At 36.8% G+C, this 19,383-nt stretch overlaps 1 protein-coding gene across 1 annotated transcript in view; it reads left to right on the top strand.

Moving 5' to 3' along the window:
* LOC311091992 (uncharacterized protein) overlaps positions 1 to 15,806 on the top strand; it is a 125,390-nt gene extending 109,584 nt beyond the window's left edge. The window contains exon 5 of the mRNA XM_084128207.1: positions 14,885 to 15,806. Coding sequence (XP_083984333.1) covers positions 14,885 to 15,020 — 136 coding nt within the window. The 3' untranslated portion in view covers positions 15,021 to 15,806. The remainder of the gene's footprint in view (positions 1 to 14,884) is intronic.
* Positions 15,807 to 19,383: the final 3,577 nt, after the last annotated feature.

Here is a 19,383-nt window from a genome sequence, read left to right as displayed (position 1 = left end):
AAATGTGACACCATTTGCAAACTCCAACTACCTTTTGACATCAGAGAACGAGAAGGGGAGATCCAGACCACCGCTGTGTTATTTTTCCAGCTCTTCTTAACCAATGCATATCTATCTGTATGTGTTGGATTAAACAAGCCTTTCATATTTCATTATGACCAGATGCCTTCTCAGACTGTCGTGTGTGTGTGTGTGTGTGTGTGTGTGTGTGTGTGTGTGTGTGTGTGTGTGTGTGTGTGTGTGTGTGTGTGTGTGTGTGTGTGTTTGTGTGTGTGTGTGTGTGTGCGTGCGTGCGTGCATGTGTGCGTGAGTGCGTGCATGTGTGCGTGCGTGTGTGCCGTATTTGTTGCAGGCCACTGTTGCCTCAAGTCATTACTAATGCTTGATTAAAGTTGAGATCAATTTGATTAGATTTCAATCAGCCCTTTACCATCTCACTCTTAATTTACTTCTGTATGCTCACCATTATAATCAGTAAAGCAATAAGCCAACTGTAGGGAAATGAGATCACATGAGGTTCCTTTCGTCTATGTTTGTGTATATTGCCTATGTAAGTAGGTTATGTAGTGTTGTAGAACCTAATTATCATATTGCATGAGCAGTGAGCATGAGCGCATGCAATCATTTTTCTTTTAAAGGAGATATGCATTATTAGTAGCCTATACTCAGTCATACACACTCAGCTTGGAAATCTAGCCTAGAAAGAGTCAGTTTTCCTACAGATGGCTGAAGGTGTGTGCGATATTGACATGATCAATGAGGTGTAAAATTAAAAGCTATATTGATCGCATTTCCCCTTCGTTCATTTGTTATACATATATATTTGGCAACTCAATAGCCAAGCTTAACTAATTTTCCTGTATTTTCCAATGAGTGGAGCATATGAAGTTAATAGGTAACTCATTTAGATGTTATCAGTATGACAAGTCATTAGATGAAATACATGACACATGCAGCTCATGAGCCTGGTGGATATTGCTCCTTTAAAAACAGAAAAGAAAAGAAAAACACAATTATAAATGGGGAAAATAGCCAAACACTAATATAACACTTTGATAATAATGCAATGTGTGTCCTGTCCACATGTGATGTATCATATCTAGTGAGTGTGTCATAAACTGATGTTATTAAAAGATCGGTCGGTCTGCTTTACAATAATGATGGGAAATGAACTTTCTCACTCTTCAATGTCTTTTGAGATATTTTAGGAATGAATGAGAAGCGTTTTGTGTTGCTCTCTGTTGAAAACTTCAGAGCTAGAGAGAAGTGAAACTGATGGGTTTTTTTTGTTTTTTTTGTTTTTTTTTTTGTTTTTAAGAGAAAAAAGAAAAATCCACACAATCAATAAACCCTATGAGAGCAGCATCCATTACTGTAAAAGCTGTAACAATAATAAAAATGCCCAGTTTTTTCATCCAGTTGGGCGGTATGGTTGCAAAACCGTTCACATGCTTCCACTGATTCAAAAAAACATGTGACAAATCCATAATCCAATAACAGAGAATAGTTTGGTTTTTTTATGTCTGATTATCTGACTATCCACTATTTGTATTTCTGTAATGTCTTTCATTTTCACTGAAAAAAAATTACTGTAATTTATATCAAAACCCATTTTCAGATCGAACAGTAATAAGTTGCTGGGCTCGTCCTGTCAACAACTGACAAGAAAACAAATTTAATCTGAAGTGTTATTTTCCTCCGAGAACAGGTTCATAAAATACATTCATTTCTGACTTATGACAACTCTCTTGCCTTATTCTGAATCGCTTTATAAAGATCTGAAATGAACAGGTCATAAAGAGAGGCCAGGTGTTTTTGAAAAGAAGCAGCTTTATCCTGTTGCTCCTGAGCATCGCTGTTCATTTTGCTTTTATTTGAAGACAAGCCTTCATTTATCGCATTTATTGTATTTTATTCCTTCAGGTTTGTCTATTTAATACAGAGAAATAATCTTTGTACTGTTTCAATTAAAGTAAAAACAGAATACACATACTTTCTCTCCATCTATGTTCTCTCTCTCTCTCTCTCTCTCTCTCTCTCTCTCTCTCTCTCTCTCTCTCTCTCTCTCTCTCTCTCTCTCTCTCTCTCTCTCTCTCTCTCTCTCTCTCTCTCTCCTGCTAGGTTTTATAAGAGTGTTTTTCAGTTTTAATATAAGTAATTGGAAAAATGCTCCGGGTGCTTCAAGTCATTAGTAAATGAGCAGTCTGCTTTTATTAGCATCCGACTTGTAAATAATGCATTAAACTCCTGAAATAAACATGATCAACTCTGCTCTGTATCCATAATGAAAAAAAAAAAAAAAATACATTGCTTGACTTCCACAATTGATATGTACATTTATGATATTTGTGAAAACAGTGATACAAATTCACAGTGGGTGCCTTTTCAGAATAATGAGGGAAATTAAATTTTGTGATATGTGCAATAATTGTTCCAATACAACCCCCCAACCCCCCCCCCCCCCCCCCCCCTTAATTTCTTTGTTTAAGGAAAAAAAAAATGAGGCTGTTAGTAATCAAGGAAATAGGGCTCATAGGTTTTCTTATTAAACACTTTTTCAGCTAGGAATGTGCCTTGTGAACTGGTAATTAATATTGTGGCTGGGCTGGTAATTTGCTCTCACGCCATTATTCTGTTGTTCCAGCCGTTATCCACACTAGTAATGAGCTGTAATTTTACAACGGGAAATTGGTTTATGTTTAAACAACACATTAAATTGTTAGAGAGAAGCATCAGGCTAAAGTACTGCATTGCTTTACATATCTCGCCTTATATTTTGGGCCAGAAAAAAGGCTTTTTTTAAGTATAATACAGTGTTGTTTTAAGCCCAGGTTTATGAAGGATAAAATGTTGTATCTTGGTCATATCAAACATTTGTCCTAAGTACACTGGTCCATATCACGAGTGTAGTTACCACTAGTTCTATTAAGAAGGCCAATAAAAACATTTGCACACATTACTGCTAATCTAGCCTGTTCTGTCAAATACATTTGCATGATTTTAAAGTACCTATATACACTATTTCCCATGTTAGATGCATATAACTACTAGAAAAAGAAACCAGACACAACCACATGTACACCTGAGAGATGTAGAATGCCTTTCTCGATTCATCACACTGCCTGTAAATTATTGACAGCAAAGTCAAACCCAGAGAACAAAATATGTAGAATTAAAGAGCAGAAGGATCTGTGGATGGTACAATGGCTCTGTGAAAGTAGCCAGTCAGATGGCTTGGATTCTTTTTAGATTTATAGCTTTATTGGTCCACTGCTCATCTCATCCTGTTGATAAACCTGTGATTAAGAACAATACACTGTTTCTAACAGTTATAGCATACACTACCATTCAAGTGTTTGGGATCTGCAAGATTTTTATTCAGTAAGGTTCCATTAAATTGATCAAAAGTTACAGTAAAGACATTTCAAAAGATTTATTTTTCCACATTAATGCTGTTGTTTTGAAATTTGTTAGTTTTGATGTCATCAGTGACTTTTGCTGTAATAAAATGATTGTAATTAATAAAATGATTGTAATTACAGTAGACTGGTATACACCTCAAACCATCATATTAATTCAACTCGCGTAACTCAACGTGCAGTCCTAACCCTAACTCCTAGAGGCCAATTTTTTTCATACAGCACCTTTAAACATTTATTGCTATGTTTTTTTTTTTTTAAATAAATAAATAAAATGCCTTGGTAACATTTTATTTTGATGGTCCCCTTTAGACATTGTACTAACTAGCCTATAAGTAACATTGCAACTACATGTCAACTAACTCTCATTAGAGTATTAGTAGACTGTCTGCTTAATATCTGCTAACACTTTATTTTGATGCTCCCCAACACACATTCTGCTATAAGTAGCTTTGCAATTACATGTGAACGTATTCTACTAACCCGAACCCTAACACCTGAATTAACAGTCTACTAACAGTCTACTAATACTCTAACAAGAGTTAGTTGACTTGTAGTTGCAAAGGTACTCATAGTTAGTAGAATGTCAGTGAAACATTGAAATAAAGTGTAACCAATGATTTTCCTCGGCTTCCTGTTATATCAGCTTTGACACTTTTTTTTTTACCTTTGTTTCTGTGTAAAACACATGTGTAAGTGTAAAAGGTTTGTCCTACAATCATATTTATATGTGTGTGCACCAATCTGCATGTGCATATGTATGTGATTAGCAGCAGGGCAGAGGGAGTGCCGTTTTGATGCATTGCACCCTAGGTGCAATCTATGCAAATGAGCAGACAATTGTAGAATGTTCGTATAACGAATTCCACCTCTTGATAATTGCATGGGAGTTATTTATTACCAAAAAAGCTATCTGATATCTTGTGTAAGATCAGCCTTGTGTAACAAGTTGACATCCCATCTCATTAAGTGTAGCTTGCATAAAGGATGTTGTGTGAAGCAAGAAACCCCTATTTTGGGAACTTGAAATGTCCACAGATGCATGCAATGTCTTCTGCATACATATTATTCTCTCGCTTACTGTTGTTAGCGCTCAAGTAAAGTAGAACTAGCCCAACACCAAAGAAAAATGTAACCCGTATTTAATGTAATTTGGGTCGTACAGTATTTTTTGTTACCTTGCATAGTTTTGTTCATGGTTTTTAGAATGAGGGGGTCTCAAGCAACCTGTACATGTTGGCATATTGACATGCTGTATAAGAATAGCTAAGTTTCCATCCACTTGTCAATCGAATTATCTGAAGTTCGGTAAAAAAACTCATGCGAATAAAGCTGGTGAAAGTGTGTTTCCATCCAATGGCTTTAAAGCGAATAAAAACCTGTGCGTAATGACGTCACATGCTGTTTTGCGATCAAATTGGTATACCGAATTGATTTGAGACATTTTAAGGTGTTTCCATTCATTTTCGCACTGAATTGCACAACATTCAAGCAAACATTTGCGAACAAAGTTTTGCTAGACAAATGGATCGCGCCATCTACCAACAAATGATCAATATTAATATTACACAAGTTGTAATAGTGCTTATGTGCCAGCTGATAGCGACATATCAAGCTATAATAAGAAAACAACGACGCTATCAACACATTGCTATGATGATGCAGATGCACGTAAATGCCCGATGATATTCGGCAAATAACGTTTCCATCAGCGTTTATCGCATAAGCCGTATATCAATCAAGATAAAATCCGATGAGACCGAACGTATTTCATTTGAGTCGATATTCATGAAATTCAATCGAATTTTACTGTTTCCATAAGGCATTTTTCATTCGATATCACTTAATTCGGATAAAAACGTGTGGATGGAAACATATTTTAAAGTATAGTTTAAAAAAGTGGCAAATTCTTAGTTGTGTGCTCTGTGTATCCATGTTGGTTTCGTATGTATTTGAACAACTTTTCTACCATGTTCAAATCTTAATCTTTTTTATTATTATTATTATTATTTTTTTTTATCTACTTAAGGTAAAAAGTAATTTTAAGTACTTATGATACCATTGTGAATTATTAATTCATCAATATTTACATTTTGAGGGAGTCACAGCACATTATATTTTATAGTAAAATTATCATGTTGATTAGACTGTGGGACTTTTCTGTGGAGAAAACCCTTTCAAATAAAAATTAACTGCAATGCACTTTTGTTCTAATAAATAATAAAAAAATCTATGCCAAACTAATAATTACAGCCTTATTATTTTCAAGTGTCTTATTCTTTTAATGAGGCTTTTTTTTCATCATTATAATATCAGGACAGTTATATAACCTTGACAGCTGTATAACAAGTAACCATAGAAGAGGTGTATTAAATAGATAGGAAAAAAAATCAGCATCAGCACATAAGTGACCCATCTACCTAAATTGTTGAAGTGACAGATAAATTTGCACAGTAAAGTCACAGCCTTCAATTCTAACAACAACAGATACTGAAAGTATTTTCTCATTGCTTTTTTTTTCCTGCTGTCCTGCGACTCATTTTTGGATTACAACCCACTGCTCTAGTGCAGTTCCATTTATAAGAAACTCCAGCGTGACTTTTTTGCTCCTTTAAAAAGAACGACAATTGTGGTATGCAAATGAAAATCCAGTCAGCTAATCCATCATCAAACAATACAGTAGAATTAGACATCAGAATGGGCACTGGAATAGAAAGAGACTGGAACAGGACTCATAATGTTCCCGATGGATGTGTAATGGCACTCTTTTATTGGGTTATGATGCACTGCCACAATCTGTTTCTCTCCTTAACTTTCACTCATTGGCACTCTTCCCGTCTCGGTCATTTCCGATCTTTATGCCATTTCACTACAATTATCCTCTCATTTCTGGTCTTTGTTTTTTCCGTACACTGGTTGGGAGGTGTGTGCATGTGTGTGTGCATGAGGCACAGAGAAGGGGATTTGCCCCATGGTGCCCATGCTGCCCGTGGTGTGCCAGTGTCCTGCTGCCTACTGTCAGGGTGCGTCTCAGTCAGCGAGGACCCTTGGGGGACTGTAGGCCCCCGCTTAGGGACCAGCCCCTCCTACCCACCCTCAGCGTCTCATCTGAGCTTCTGTCATCTTAACCTTTGGAAAAGCGCTCGGAGACAACCGTTTAGGAAAACAAAAGAAAAAAACACCCTCTTCTCTGCATGTCTCCTGACCTTTCCCGGTTATGTTCATCTCATTTTAGGAAACGACTTATTTATTTATCACAATAGCTTATTAATGTAGGGTTGCTGTCGTGGTAATATGCACATTTTGTCCTAAGGCAGAATAGAATTGCAGTGACATTAAAGGCATCTGGAAATTGAGGGCATTTTTGGAAACATTATGTGGGGATGCGACAGTCAGGATTGTCTGACCCTCACACTTTTCTGTTCAGGTTCTTGAAGATACTGAATGATCTACTGTAGTCTCTCGTCTAGGATCAACGGTGACGTGGTGTTTCTGAATAACAAAGGTTGTTTGATGCTTTTGTCCGAACTGATACAGATTCACCCCGGGGTCGAGGCCACTCCATTTGTTTGATCTTCAAATCTACCCACAAGTCATAAAGCCCATATGTATAACAGAAGAAAGTGCTGTGTGATCTGGATGATTAAATTCCACCTCATAAAACTGAACAAACACAGACTGCATTGCACTGTATCTACATGTTGTTTGAGTAGGGCATGTAATTGTAATGCATTTGCTGATGGTCTGTTAGGTTCAGGGAGCACTCAGTGATAAACAATAGGGTTCTTGTGAGTCCCCAGGCTGTGAACAAGTAGAGTCAGATCTTTATCACAACCAATTACTCAGGGTTATGGTCAGGGTCCAGTTGAAGGGGCTAGGCCTTTTCCGAACCTTTCTTCATTCTCTGAACCTCCATCTGTCTTCAAGAAAAAGAAAATGCTAGCAAAAATCAATTACTGTCCAAAGATAGTTTGTTAACTTTGCAAATTAATACCTTAGTGTGAAATTTTTGCTGTTGTGAATTAATGCAACTTACATGACTGTTTTCAATCAGGTTTCCCTAATCACTCCTTCAGCCATTGGTTGAAAATTTGGGACAAAACCTAGTTTTCTATTGGTTGATGTCACAGTCATGTTCAGTTTGTTTCAGTTTTCTTGGACTTTCTGTTTGTTTCCATTCATCACATGTGTTCCTTTGTTCTAGTTTCCCGCCACTCATCAGTCACTATGGACCCTAACACTAATCATCACAGCTGTTTGTCTTTTAGTTAATCATCACTGTGTATTTAAGTTCCTGCCTGTGTTCTGTTCAGTGTCCGCTATTGTTCGTGTTCGTGTTTATGTTTACACGCTGTCTCACATGTTGGCTGTCTATAAACCTTGTGTTAAACTATCTTCATATTCGTCTTCGGATCAAAGCGTTACAGTTGGGATGCTTAAACAAAGTGATGTTTTGGTGGTGCCACAGAAACACACATCTACTTTTTAGGGAGTCATCCTACAAATTACTTATAGCAATATTATATATACTTTTTGGATGCTAAAAATATATAGCATCAGGTATAGTACAGGAAACCATTGCTTAGCACTTACAGGAAGTCATGGCTTACTACCTGCATTAAGTATTTCTAATTACTTTACTTAAAAATGTACAACATAAATGGGAAAATATAATATTTATCTCACTAATTCAACCATTATTTCTGTCATTTTGCATGAATTAAAGGTTATTTTGTAAATATTTTGAATGAAAGTGGAGGGCACTATAATTGTGTGTGTGTGTGTGTGTGTGTGTGTGTGTGTGTGTACTACATTAATTTCAAAGTGACGTCACTCCAGATCTGTTTCGAATGCATTTGTACAGGATGTTTGTTGACAGCATGTATGGGTGTGTTTTTGACAGCTGTCAGTCCTCCACAGTGAAAAATATAGATAATTCAGCACAAACTGTTTAGATGAGCTCAAGTACTATTACACCAAAACAGTAATGATGATATCTGAGATGTGATGATGCAGGTTTTACTTCACATGAGGCCTCTGTGTCAGCCATGATGAGTGAGGACAGGGTTCTGCCACAGGTTTCTCATCTTGCACAGACAGCAAGTCTGATGACACTAGCCTTGAGCTCTGCTCATGTGCCCCCCCCTTTCAGTCCCACCGTCTCACTGTCAAGCAGGAAAACTCCCCCGACCGCTCCAACCCGGCGCTGCACATTTTCATACTCGGAGCCCGGAGGTTAAAATCGCTCATTACGCCGCCTGAGATTTATTAAAATAGATTACAGAAATGTTAATTAAGTCATTAATTACATTATTTAATCAGCATTGACAGATAATGCGGTGAGCATTTGTGGTTTGAAGGGGGGGAGCTGACAAACTTGGGGGAGGGTTGGTGTCGGATGTGTGTGCACGAATGTGTGCTATACTCTTAAGGTATTAAATTTGACATGATGGTTTCTGATATACAGAATGTCCAGGTCTACCACCATGGATCATACAAACCATGCGGACAGCAATAAGCTTAGTTTATTTTTGTCATCCATACATCATGTAAACATATGCACCTTTTATGGAATCATAGGTGGAAATATGATAATAATGGTAGTAAAAGTTAGATTTTCAAGTAATGCAGCTTTACTGAAAAAAATGATGGTATTGTTTATAATATCTTAATATCTTCATGCCTTATAGTCACATTTAGCAGATTGGAGCTGGGTGATAATATAGTTTACATTTTGTGATGATATAATAATGCAGCCAAGATTTGCTTTATTAGTACATATTGCATTATGCGAATGTGCTTTATGTATGTGGATAAAAGTGGATGTTATAGAAATTCAACTTTATGTAGAGAGCTGTGCGATAAAGTTTACATTTTGCGACGATATAAACCACCATGCAGTTGAGATTTGCTATAGTATAAATCGCTTTACGTGAGTATACTATATTTTGCAGATCAAGTTGGGTGTATGATATATCCAACCTTATATAATATTGTTTACATTTTGCAGTGATAAAAACAATTACACCGCCGAGATGTGCAATATAGTATATATCACATTACGTGACTACACTGTATGCAGGGCTTGACATTAACTTTTTTGCTCACCAGCCACTGTGGCTAGTGGTTTTCCAAAGTTACTAGCCACTCAGCATTTTTACTGGCCACAATTTTGACATCTATAAGAAATTAACGTTCAATTTCCCCTGCTCCTTTTAAAATGGGGATATGCTGCTCCTTTTAAATTGGGGATATTTTGGGGATATTTAATTTTATTCTATCAATCAATAAATTCCACTAGAAACAAACTTTGTTGTATTATTTTATTTTAATACTGTGAAGCTGCTTTGATACAATCTGTATTGTGAAAAGCGCTATACAAAAAAAAAAAATATATATATATATATATTTTCTTGTAAACTCAACTAAAACATATCTCTTTGAATAAAACAAATGTGGGGAAAATAACTTTTATACTCAAATAAATAAATAGAAATAAAAATGGCCATTTAAAATAACTGTAATGGCTCATATTTATTCAGCGATCGGCGGGATAAGGTAATCTGTACGGAATATCGTTGTTTACGGAACATGGTTAGTCTACGTTACCTGTGTTTGTAACGCGTCATCTCTCCTAAATCCAAAATAATTCCATATAGCTGAAGTGCTGTTCTTTTTCACCACAAGGTTTTCGTCAGCCACCACATTTTCCTCACTCTTCTCTCCTTCCTCCGCCATCGTATTTGCTAACGACACAGTGTCGCAACTAAATTGACACCTCACAAATCAATCTGAGCGTAGCTTACACTTCCTGGGGCTTCACCTGATTGGCCAAATAGCATGAACGCGCCAACCATGTCTTCAAGGCTAAACGTGATAGGTCAAACATTTATTACATGCGCTTGGCGCATGTAATAAACTGCTTTCCCTTATTCATCGTGTCAGGCTGTCTGTTGCGATGTGTTCATCGCGCGAGTTCATATCGCAATGACGATGAAATTTCGATGTGTCGTTCAGCCCTACTACCATATACATATTTGTTATATTATCTCATAATTTGGCAGCAGGTACTGTATATTAGGCCACTGTCACTTTAAGACCTGACGCGCGGATCCATTATATAATGTTACACATACATTTTCTTTCTCAACTGACAATGTTTGCGTGAATACTCGCCAAGACCGGCATTTTGACATAATATTCTGTATTTGACTGTTTAAGTGCAATAAGCTGCGAAAATGAACTCATTTTAGTACTGAGAGGCGGCTTTATGTGTGTGCACTTTGGGTGTGAGCACAAAATCTGCAAGAATAACTAAAATTGTGTGCAATATGTGCAATCCCTTACCAAAAATTCAAGTCCTGTAACAACAACTATATTAATCCGGAGCAAATGAAATGAGTGAGTGAGGGGAGGCAGGTTTGTGTGTCAACTCGCTGTCAACTAACTCTCATTAGAGTATTAGCAGATTGTCTGCTTAATATCTGTTAACACTTTATTGTGGTGGTCCCCCAACAGACATTTTGCTTACTATAAGTAACTTTGCAAGTACATGTCAACTTATTCTACTAACCCTAACCCCTTATTCTACTAACCCTAACTCTACACCTAACAGTCTACTAATACCAAAGACTTACAGTATACAGAAAGATGGTGCACTCATATTACTATGAATGGGAGAAAGTGCAATATGGCAGAATAAGTCCCACCGGTAACACTTTATTTTGATGGTCCCTTTTGAACGTGCTGTTGACTATAAGTAACTTTGCAATTATATGTCAACTAACTTTCATTGGAGTATAAGTAGACTGTCTGCTTAATATCTGCAAACACTTTATTGTGCTGGTCCTCCAACAGACACTCTACTGACTATAAGTAATTTTGCAACTACATGTCAACTTAATCTAACCCTAACCCTACCAGTCTACTAATACTTAACTAACACTGTAATGAGAGTTAGTAGACATGTAAGTGCAGCGTTACTTATAGTCAACAGAACGTGTTAAAGGGACCATCAAAATAAAGTGAAACCGTCCCACCTTCTAAATAAAAGAGCCAATCACCGATAGGTAAAGTCATTGTGTCACTGCAGATGCCGTTAGCACCTCCGGTTCCTATAGAAACAGTAATGTGTTCTGCATTTAGGACTGCGCATGTGCATTAGCTTGGTCCAGCCTGAAAAATGCAGTTTTGATTTGAGCGTTTAGAAACAAAATTTATAACACAGTTGTTTTCATTGGTGATTTCAAATATGAAATGTAATCGTAAGCTTATCGAACAGTTTTGGAGAATTTGATGTTTCCCCATTCAAAGAGATAAGAGCTGCACTTGCATGCCTGAAAGGCGTTTCAAAAACGGCCCCAGAGTGAAATGGCTTGTCTTAAAGGGAGTTTGCTAGTTAGTTTACATGTATGTGTAATGTTACTTATAGTCAACAGAATGTCTAGTGGACCATCAAAATAAAGCGTAACCGAGATTTGCTATATGGGAGCAAATTTACTATACACACTAGTTAAAGGATTAGTTCACTTTAAAATGAAAATGACCCCATGACTTTTTTGAGCTTCAATCTGTTGGTTGCAATCCACTGCCATTATCAGGACATTTTTTAATGTAACTTTGATTGAAAGAAAGATCTGAAAGAAGAATGTCATATACACCTAGGATGGCTTGAGGGTGAGTAGATCATGGGGTAATTTTCATTTTAAAGGGATCCACTCCTTTAAAACAAGTTCATATTACTTAATTGTTTCTGTTCTGTTGACATTACTCATTTTGACTGAGTTTTTATTACTTTTCTTTGTATTCTGTTACTTAAATCATTGCAACTAAGTTCACTGAACTCAGTTATTTTTGTTCAGTGAAAAAGGTAGAAAATGGGGTTCATTTGCACATACACAGTAGAAGATAGCAGGCAGACACATGCAGAGAGCACGAGCACCCACTTGTGCCACCGCGGGCAGTTTCATCTGACTTTTGCGTTCTTGTTTTGTGTTGTTAAATGGAGGTAAGTACTTTGACAGTCTATTGGATAAAAGTGACAAGATGGGCATGGAGGCCATTAGCATATAGTAACACTGTGTTCCTTTGCTCCTTCTGTGTGCTCCAGTTTTTATTCCACAATTTTAAATATTTCATTCTGGGAACATTTGGAGGAAGCATTTGGAGTGACATTTGGCAAAGGCCTCAAACCATATTTCCAAGCTGTTTAGAAAGAAAATACAAGGGGAGCGATCACGAGATGGATTACCAGGGAGGCGATACTGTGAACTTCCTTATCTGTTGACAGCTTAGTTACCGTTAAGAACAAGAAATGTGTTTTTCAATTCAGCCAGAATGGAGCTCTCCTTTGTCCCCATAGACCTGCATTACGGGATTGTGCGATCGGACCTGATAACTCTCAAATAACTGGCCTTGAAAATGAGTTTGGAAGAACGCTTGATTTGGTCTGCGATTCGGATTATTTATTGGCTACAAAGTTTGCCGAGTACTTTTCAACAGAAATGTGCAAAACAATTAAAGTTCCGTTCCTGAGCTTCAATGTCACCTTTTAAAGGACAAATATCCACATACACAGATGGACGTTCAAATGCGTCAACATATTGCTTCAGGATTTTTATTTTATCTCATTTGGCCAGGGTGAATTAATATGTGTTAATTATGATGTGACATCTGCGGATTCTATTCAAATGTGGTTAGCCATTTGTGAATCTCCATGTGAATTTCATCACTCAGGGGCTGGGTTCGGAAAAAGAGAAATTTTTAATGCAATGATGTTTTTCAGGGTCAAGAGTGATCGAATAACAAATTGACACTCCGTTAATTACTATTTCAGATGAAGTAAACACTTATCAAAGCTTTTGAAGTGCGCTGTAACCTGGGAATGATGGTGTCTAAATGACTCTTCTCGATTGTGACAACTTCTTTGAGGTTGCCTGGCAACTTGTGAGTGGCCCAACTCTTCAGATGGAGAGGCTCTTGATTGTTGAGCTGAGTGACTGTTGAAATGAATCTCAGAATGCTTCTCTGAATGTTTTTAGTTGTCACCACCCTTGAAGTCTCAGAGACTACTTGTTTCAAGATAATTTGTGACATGGCGAGTCACTAACTTTAAGTTCTTCTTTTAACCAATGCAATTGCATTGTCGTCAGCTACTTAAAAATAAATATATAAAAATATATATATAAAAAATATGAGAGGTATAATGTGAAAGAAACAGCCTCGCACGTACCATTTACTTTTGACACTTTCAAATGTTTGAGTTTGCAGGGTAAATGAAGTCATCCAAGCACTGTAGTAATTGGCACTTTGATATCACATTTTATTTGATAAATGTGCGTCTCACTTTGAAGGTGTTCTGAGCAGATTCTTTCAGATTTGCCTTATCTCTCTTCAACACTTTCTAAACTGTTTCTGTAATTAAACAGCTACGTAAATGTGGCAGAGTGACAGTTTGGGTGATGTTTCACTTAGAGGTCCACAATATGTCTTTTGAAGATGATTGCTTGTCTAAATCCAATATGCTACGATCTGCCTGGAGTAAGGAAGCAGTGAATAAATTGTTGTAGAAAGGCATATCTGGTCATTTATGGATCTCAAGAGGATTTTTCAGGGCTCCCACGGGACCTGTAAGAGAGAGGGAAGGCAAATTGGATAATAATGAGATTAAGGTTGCTTAAACATGCAAGACCAATTACGGTATGTATGAATATAGAACCATTTTGCATTACTACTAGTTTTAAGTTCATATTATCAGTAACATTCATCTCTACATCTCCTCACATCTCAGTATCCACCCAACAGCAGTAGTTAACTCTGTTGAGTTATAAAGACCCTAGTATGGAGGAGTCAGACTTTTAACTAAGCGGACCAAGTTCTGTTCCACGTTACAGCTTATTCTGACCTAGAACTTGCTTAGACAGGAAATGACCATCGCACCAACATGTAGTAAAGGAACCAACAGTTTTTGTTTTACATGCCGTTTTGAAGTGCATTTTTCTGAAAAAATGTTATAGCACAATAATAATAAAAAAGGACATTTTATTTAAAAAAATATATATTTTAAAAACTATTTTACTGATGCACTACTGTTCAGAAGTTCAGTAAAAATTTTAAGTGACGGTCAAAAGTGATGGTAAAGTCATTTATAATGTTAAAAAATAATTATATTTAAAAATAAATGTTTTTAAACTTTTTATTCATCAAAGAATCCTGAAGAAAAATGCATTATGGTATCCACAAAAATATTAAGCAGCACAAATGTTTTCAGCATTGATAATAATAAGAAATGTTTCTTTAGCACCAAATCAGCATATAATGATTTCTGAAGGATCATGTGATACTCAAGAGTAATGGCTGCTGAAAGTTCAGATTTGCCATCACAGGAAGAAGTTCAATTTTAGTGCCATCCTACAATCTTCTACTTCTACGTACTGACATTCTTGTTCCTCTTTTTTTTTCCAAAGGTGCATGTGCAGTTACTTCAGCCACCGACTCCAGCGAGCAGCGCAAAGCTCCTTTAGCCTCCAGCCTCGCAGATCTGAAGAGCACGAAGTCCATACCAATCTGAGGCAGTGCGACACGGCAGGGGTCAAAGGTTAGGACTCACCGGCAGTGGCAGGAGAGAGGAAACACTTGGTTATAAGCTCTGAGAGGAGAGGATCAGGGCTGCCACTGATAAATATGACCAGAGGGAATAAGACCTGTGGAGCAGGAAGCAAAAAAAAGTGACTTATATAAATGTCTGGAGAGGTCCTGCTGCCGACACTAGCTGAGTTTCAGAAGACGAAACCCAGCGTAAGCAGAAGATAAACGGAAATGGATGATGCCACTCTGTTTTCCTGGGTTGAGAATGGATGGATTTTTTTTGTTATTTTTTTTTTTTGGATGGTATAATCAAAACAGTGTTTAATCAGTACAGTTGAGTTGGTACAAAGCTTTATCAATTCACTTTATCAATATCCCAAAGCACTTTTGCCATATAATAGATTTATATAATTCATTGCACATGTCACTTTTTGATGGCTGACTTTTTCAAGGGATTTTCAGAAGTTCTGAAACTTTCAGAAACAGTGTGATATAATCCAAATATATAAAGTATATTTAACTAAAACATTGCTTGCTTTTCATGTTAAAGAAATTCATAAAGATGTATGAAGAATTTTCTTTCCTCTCTCTTGCCTGTTCTTCATCTTTGCAATGAGAACAAGTGTAACATTTTCAACCCTTGCAGCGCTGAATAATGTAGCAATATTATAATGACATAACTAATGAGGATTGAGACCATGGTAACAGGTGTTGAGCTTGTTAATAAAAGGAAAGGTGAAGTGCTGTACTTTAGTTACTGTACTCCCACATGTTAATAAAAGTGCCGAGAGCTGAGCGCGAGCTCTTAGTGATCGCTTATCTTTTTCTGTAGAGTATGTACAATTATTGTGTGTGTGTAACCTAAATGGATACTTTATTTGATATCTTTCAGTACTTCCCTTCTCACAGGGCTTCTTCCTGTGCCTTGCTCCCGAAGACCACTGCAATTTGACTCACGAAAGTTCCAGTGTGTGTGTTTTTGTACTCGGTTTCAAAGTGTTTTAAGATGCACTACCGTTCAAAAGTTTGGGGTCGGCAAGAATTTTTAAAATATTTTTGAAAGTAGTCTCTTATGTTCACTAAGGCTGCATGTATTTGATCAAATATTAGAAATATTATTACAATTTATAATACCTGTTTTCTAGTTTAATATGTTTTAAAAATGTAATTTATTCTTGTGATGTTAAAGCTGAATTTTCAGCTGTCATTACTCCAGCCTTCAGTGTGTGTCACACGATCCTTCGGAAACCATTCTGATTATTGAAGAAAGATCTTATTGTCAATGTTAAAAACAATTATGCTTCTCAATATTTTTGTGGAAACCATGGTGCATTTTTTAGGATTCTTTGATGAATAGTAAAAGAAATGTAAAAGTCTTTACTGTCACTCTTGATCAACTTAATGCATCCTTGCTGAATAAATGTATTTCTTTTAAGTAATTAATTTAGTTTTTAGTATTTAGTATTTTCTTTAAAAAAAAACAATAAAAAAACAGGTTACTGACCCCAAACCTTTGAACTATTGTGTACACAGAAATGCTAAAGCACCTATACACACAACAAAAGCGGTGATTAAATAATATTAATAATAATATGCCAGTAAATAAAATAAAATAGATTAAAAAAAATATTTACACTCAAAAAGACATTAACGAACATATACTGTACGAATAGCAATAACAAAGAACATGGTTACGGTTATACACAGAAAACCCTTGAATATGTTAATCTATATTAATAGTTCTTCTGACACACTTGTTTTCTCCACATATGCTTTACAAGACCACAAGTATATTGACAGTCCCTCCTAATTAACAGGTTTGACTAGACCCCTTAATTCCAGTAAAGAGAAACTTTAAATAAATCTAAAGGTTGGCACCCAGGTACACATTGCCAGTGGCGGATTTAGCAAATCGGGGGTCCAAGGCGAAGGTAGGCTATGGGCCCCTACCCATCCAAGTAAAGGTTAGAGAGGAGAAAAAAACGTCCCCTTTAAACCCTGCATAGGCTACGCTTCTTTACTCCTAAACAGAAACATGTTACAATGTTTACATGGTACAATTTCTGGTAAGCTATGTTTTTTTGTTTGTTTGTTTTTTGCTTGGCAAATTTCACCATTTCGATTCAATTCTTGTGATTTGATTCAATATTGACTCATTTGGATAAATATTAGGTAACGTTTCACAAGACAGGCGTTACTTTTTCTCAAGAAAAAAAAAAAAAAAGCCCTATCATCTGGTATAATTTAAGGTTAAAATAAGTAATATAGTACACATATTCAGCCAAATACTCTCTATAGCTCTTTTTTTCTAGCCAATTAAATGGCTTTCCCGAGGTAAATGTTATGTGACGATTGTTCTCCAGCTGTTTTACCTCTTTCCGCGGTTGAAAAACACTTATTGATCGATATTATGAATGAGGAATATACATTTCGGTAAGTTATACGGTATCTTTCAACATTGTTAATTCGTGTTTATTTACTATTAGGTAGAGATGATCAGTTCACGTGCCGCTATAGGAATCTGTCACGTCACATTAAAACGGCAAAACGGTATTTATTGTTTGAATTTCGTAATAGAATTGACAGAATCTGAGAGCTGAGATTTTTTTAAATATCATGATTCATAAACTGCTCAGTTTTGTCTGTCGATCTCCGTGTCCTCTTTGCTTCACGATTTTTCTGTGCGTTGGACGTTGTTGTTCCTGATCTGAATCCCCAACAGTAGCCTAAAAAAGTTTGTCATCTTTGGCAGCGTTCCCAAATACTTATCAGCGTCTTTTCACTTTTTTTATTTTATTTGAGCCGCTTGGGTAACTTCGAAACTTAAAATTTTCGCGTTTAGACTCGTCTTGCTCTGTTTGTGTATTTCCCAGTCCTCCTGTTACTGCGTGTTGTTTATCTTTCGCGCCGCGCACTTTTTCGGACTTTTTGCTTTCCTCCCGCTTCCTCCTTTTTTCAGCACCGCTTGGGTAGCTAGCTTCGCTTCATTTTTACTCTGTCTACTACTCTGTACACTCTGTCTGTCACTCTGTACACTCTGTCTGTCAATTCTTTTTCTCCGTCAGTTTTTTTGGCACAGCCTTGTCACTTTCGCAGATGCGCAGTAAAAGTGAGATAATGGAATAGTCCAATGTAGTGAGGCGGGGGGCCCCCTCCTGTCTGCGACACTAATGATTGATGCCATTTTTCGCAAATGGAGTTTTAGAAATATGTAATTAAAAAAAAACAAACAAAAAAAAACTTAAGCATAAGTTAATAGGGCATTTTGGGGGCCCCTAGGTAGCTCGGGGCCCAAGGCAATTGCCCACCTTTGCCTAATGGTAAAGTCCGCCCCTGCACATTGCTAAGACACTAGTTAAATAAATCTGGACTTCGCTAACCCAGATACACATAAGTCAAGCCAATAAATTTAAGGTATCTAGTCAGGTGACCAGGTACACACAGTAATAGTTCACTAGCTTTAAGCCATGATGCCAAAAAAACAAAAACAAAAAAAACTGGAACACCCTATAAAATGGTAGATAGAGGTAATGTAAGGTAGTATCATGCATGCTATTTGTGCAGCAGCAGCATGTCTATGTATGTATTGGCAGTAGCAAGTCTCCATACTTGCTCTGCAGCAGCAACAGCAGAAATAATCAACAGCAGCAGTAACAACAGTAGCAGCATAGCAGATCTATTCCACCAAGACCAAATACATTAACATTGTCATGTCCATTCTCATGTTAAACTCTCTGAGAGTTTACAACTAAGAACAGAACAGAACTAAAATTAACTTTGCAACTGTATGTCAACTACAAGTCATTAGAGTAACTGCTAACACTTTATTGTGTTGGTCCCCCAATAGACATTTGAACTACAAGTAACAGAGTAAGCATGCAAACTTATTCTGATTACTTGAAACCTAACCTATCTACTAATACTCTAATGAGAGTTGGTTGACATTTAGTTGCAAATTATTGAGAGTTAGTTGACATGTAATTGTAAAGTTACTTATAGTTAGTAGAATGTCTAAAGTGGACTATTGAAATAAAGTGTAGAGTACTTATTAATGCTACTGTGTGTAGTGACGTTCTAGAGATTTTTTCTGCTCCAGCATGACCCGAGTCTGGTGTGGGACTTCATCTGCTGTAAATAAAACCCAGACCTAAACACCCATGGGATGAATTGGAATGCCGAGTGCGAGCCAGACCCCATCGCCTGACCTCACTGATACTCATGTGTAAATGGAAGCATATCTCCACATCCATGTTCCAACATCTATTGTAAAGCCTTCCTGTGGAGTCTGTTAGGGAGATGTCTACATACTATTGGCCATGTACAGTCTTGTTGCATATGTGATTTTATGTTGTTGTGTGCTGTATGTAGAAATCAGAAA

Source organism: Abramis brama (genome assembly GCF_963993115.1).
Source record: "Abramis brama genome assembly, chromosome: 11".
In the NCBI taxonomy this organism is placed as follows: domain Eukaryota; kingdom Metazoa; phylum Chordata; class Actinopteri; order Cypriniformes; family Leuciscidae; genus Abramis; species Abramis brama.
Note: the sequence above shows the minus strand (reverse complement) of the source record. Positions and strands in the feature narration are given on the sequence as shown.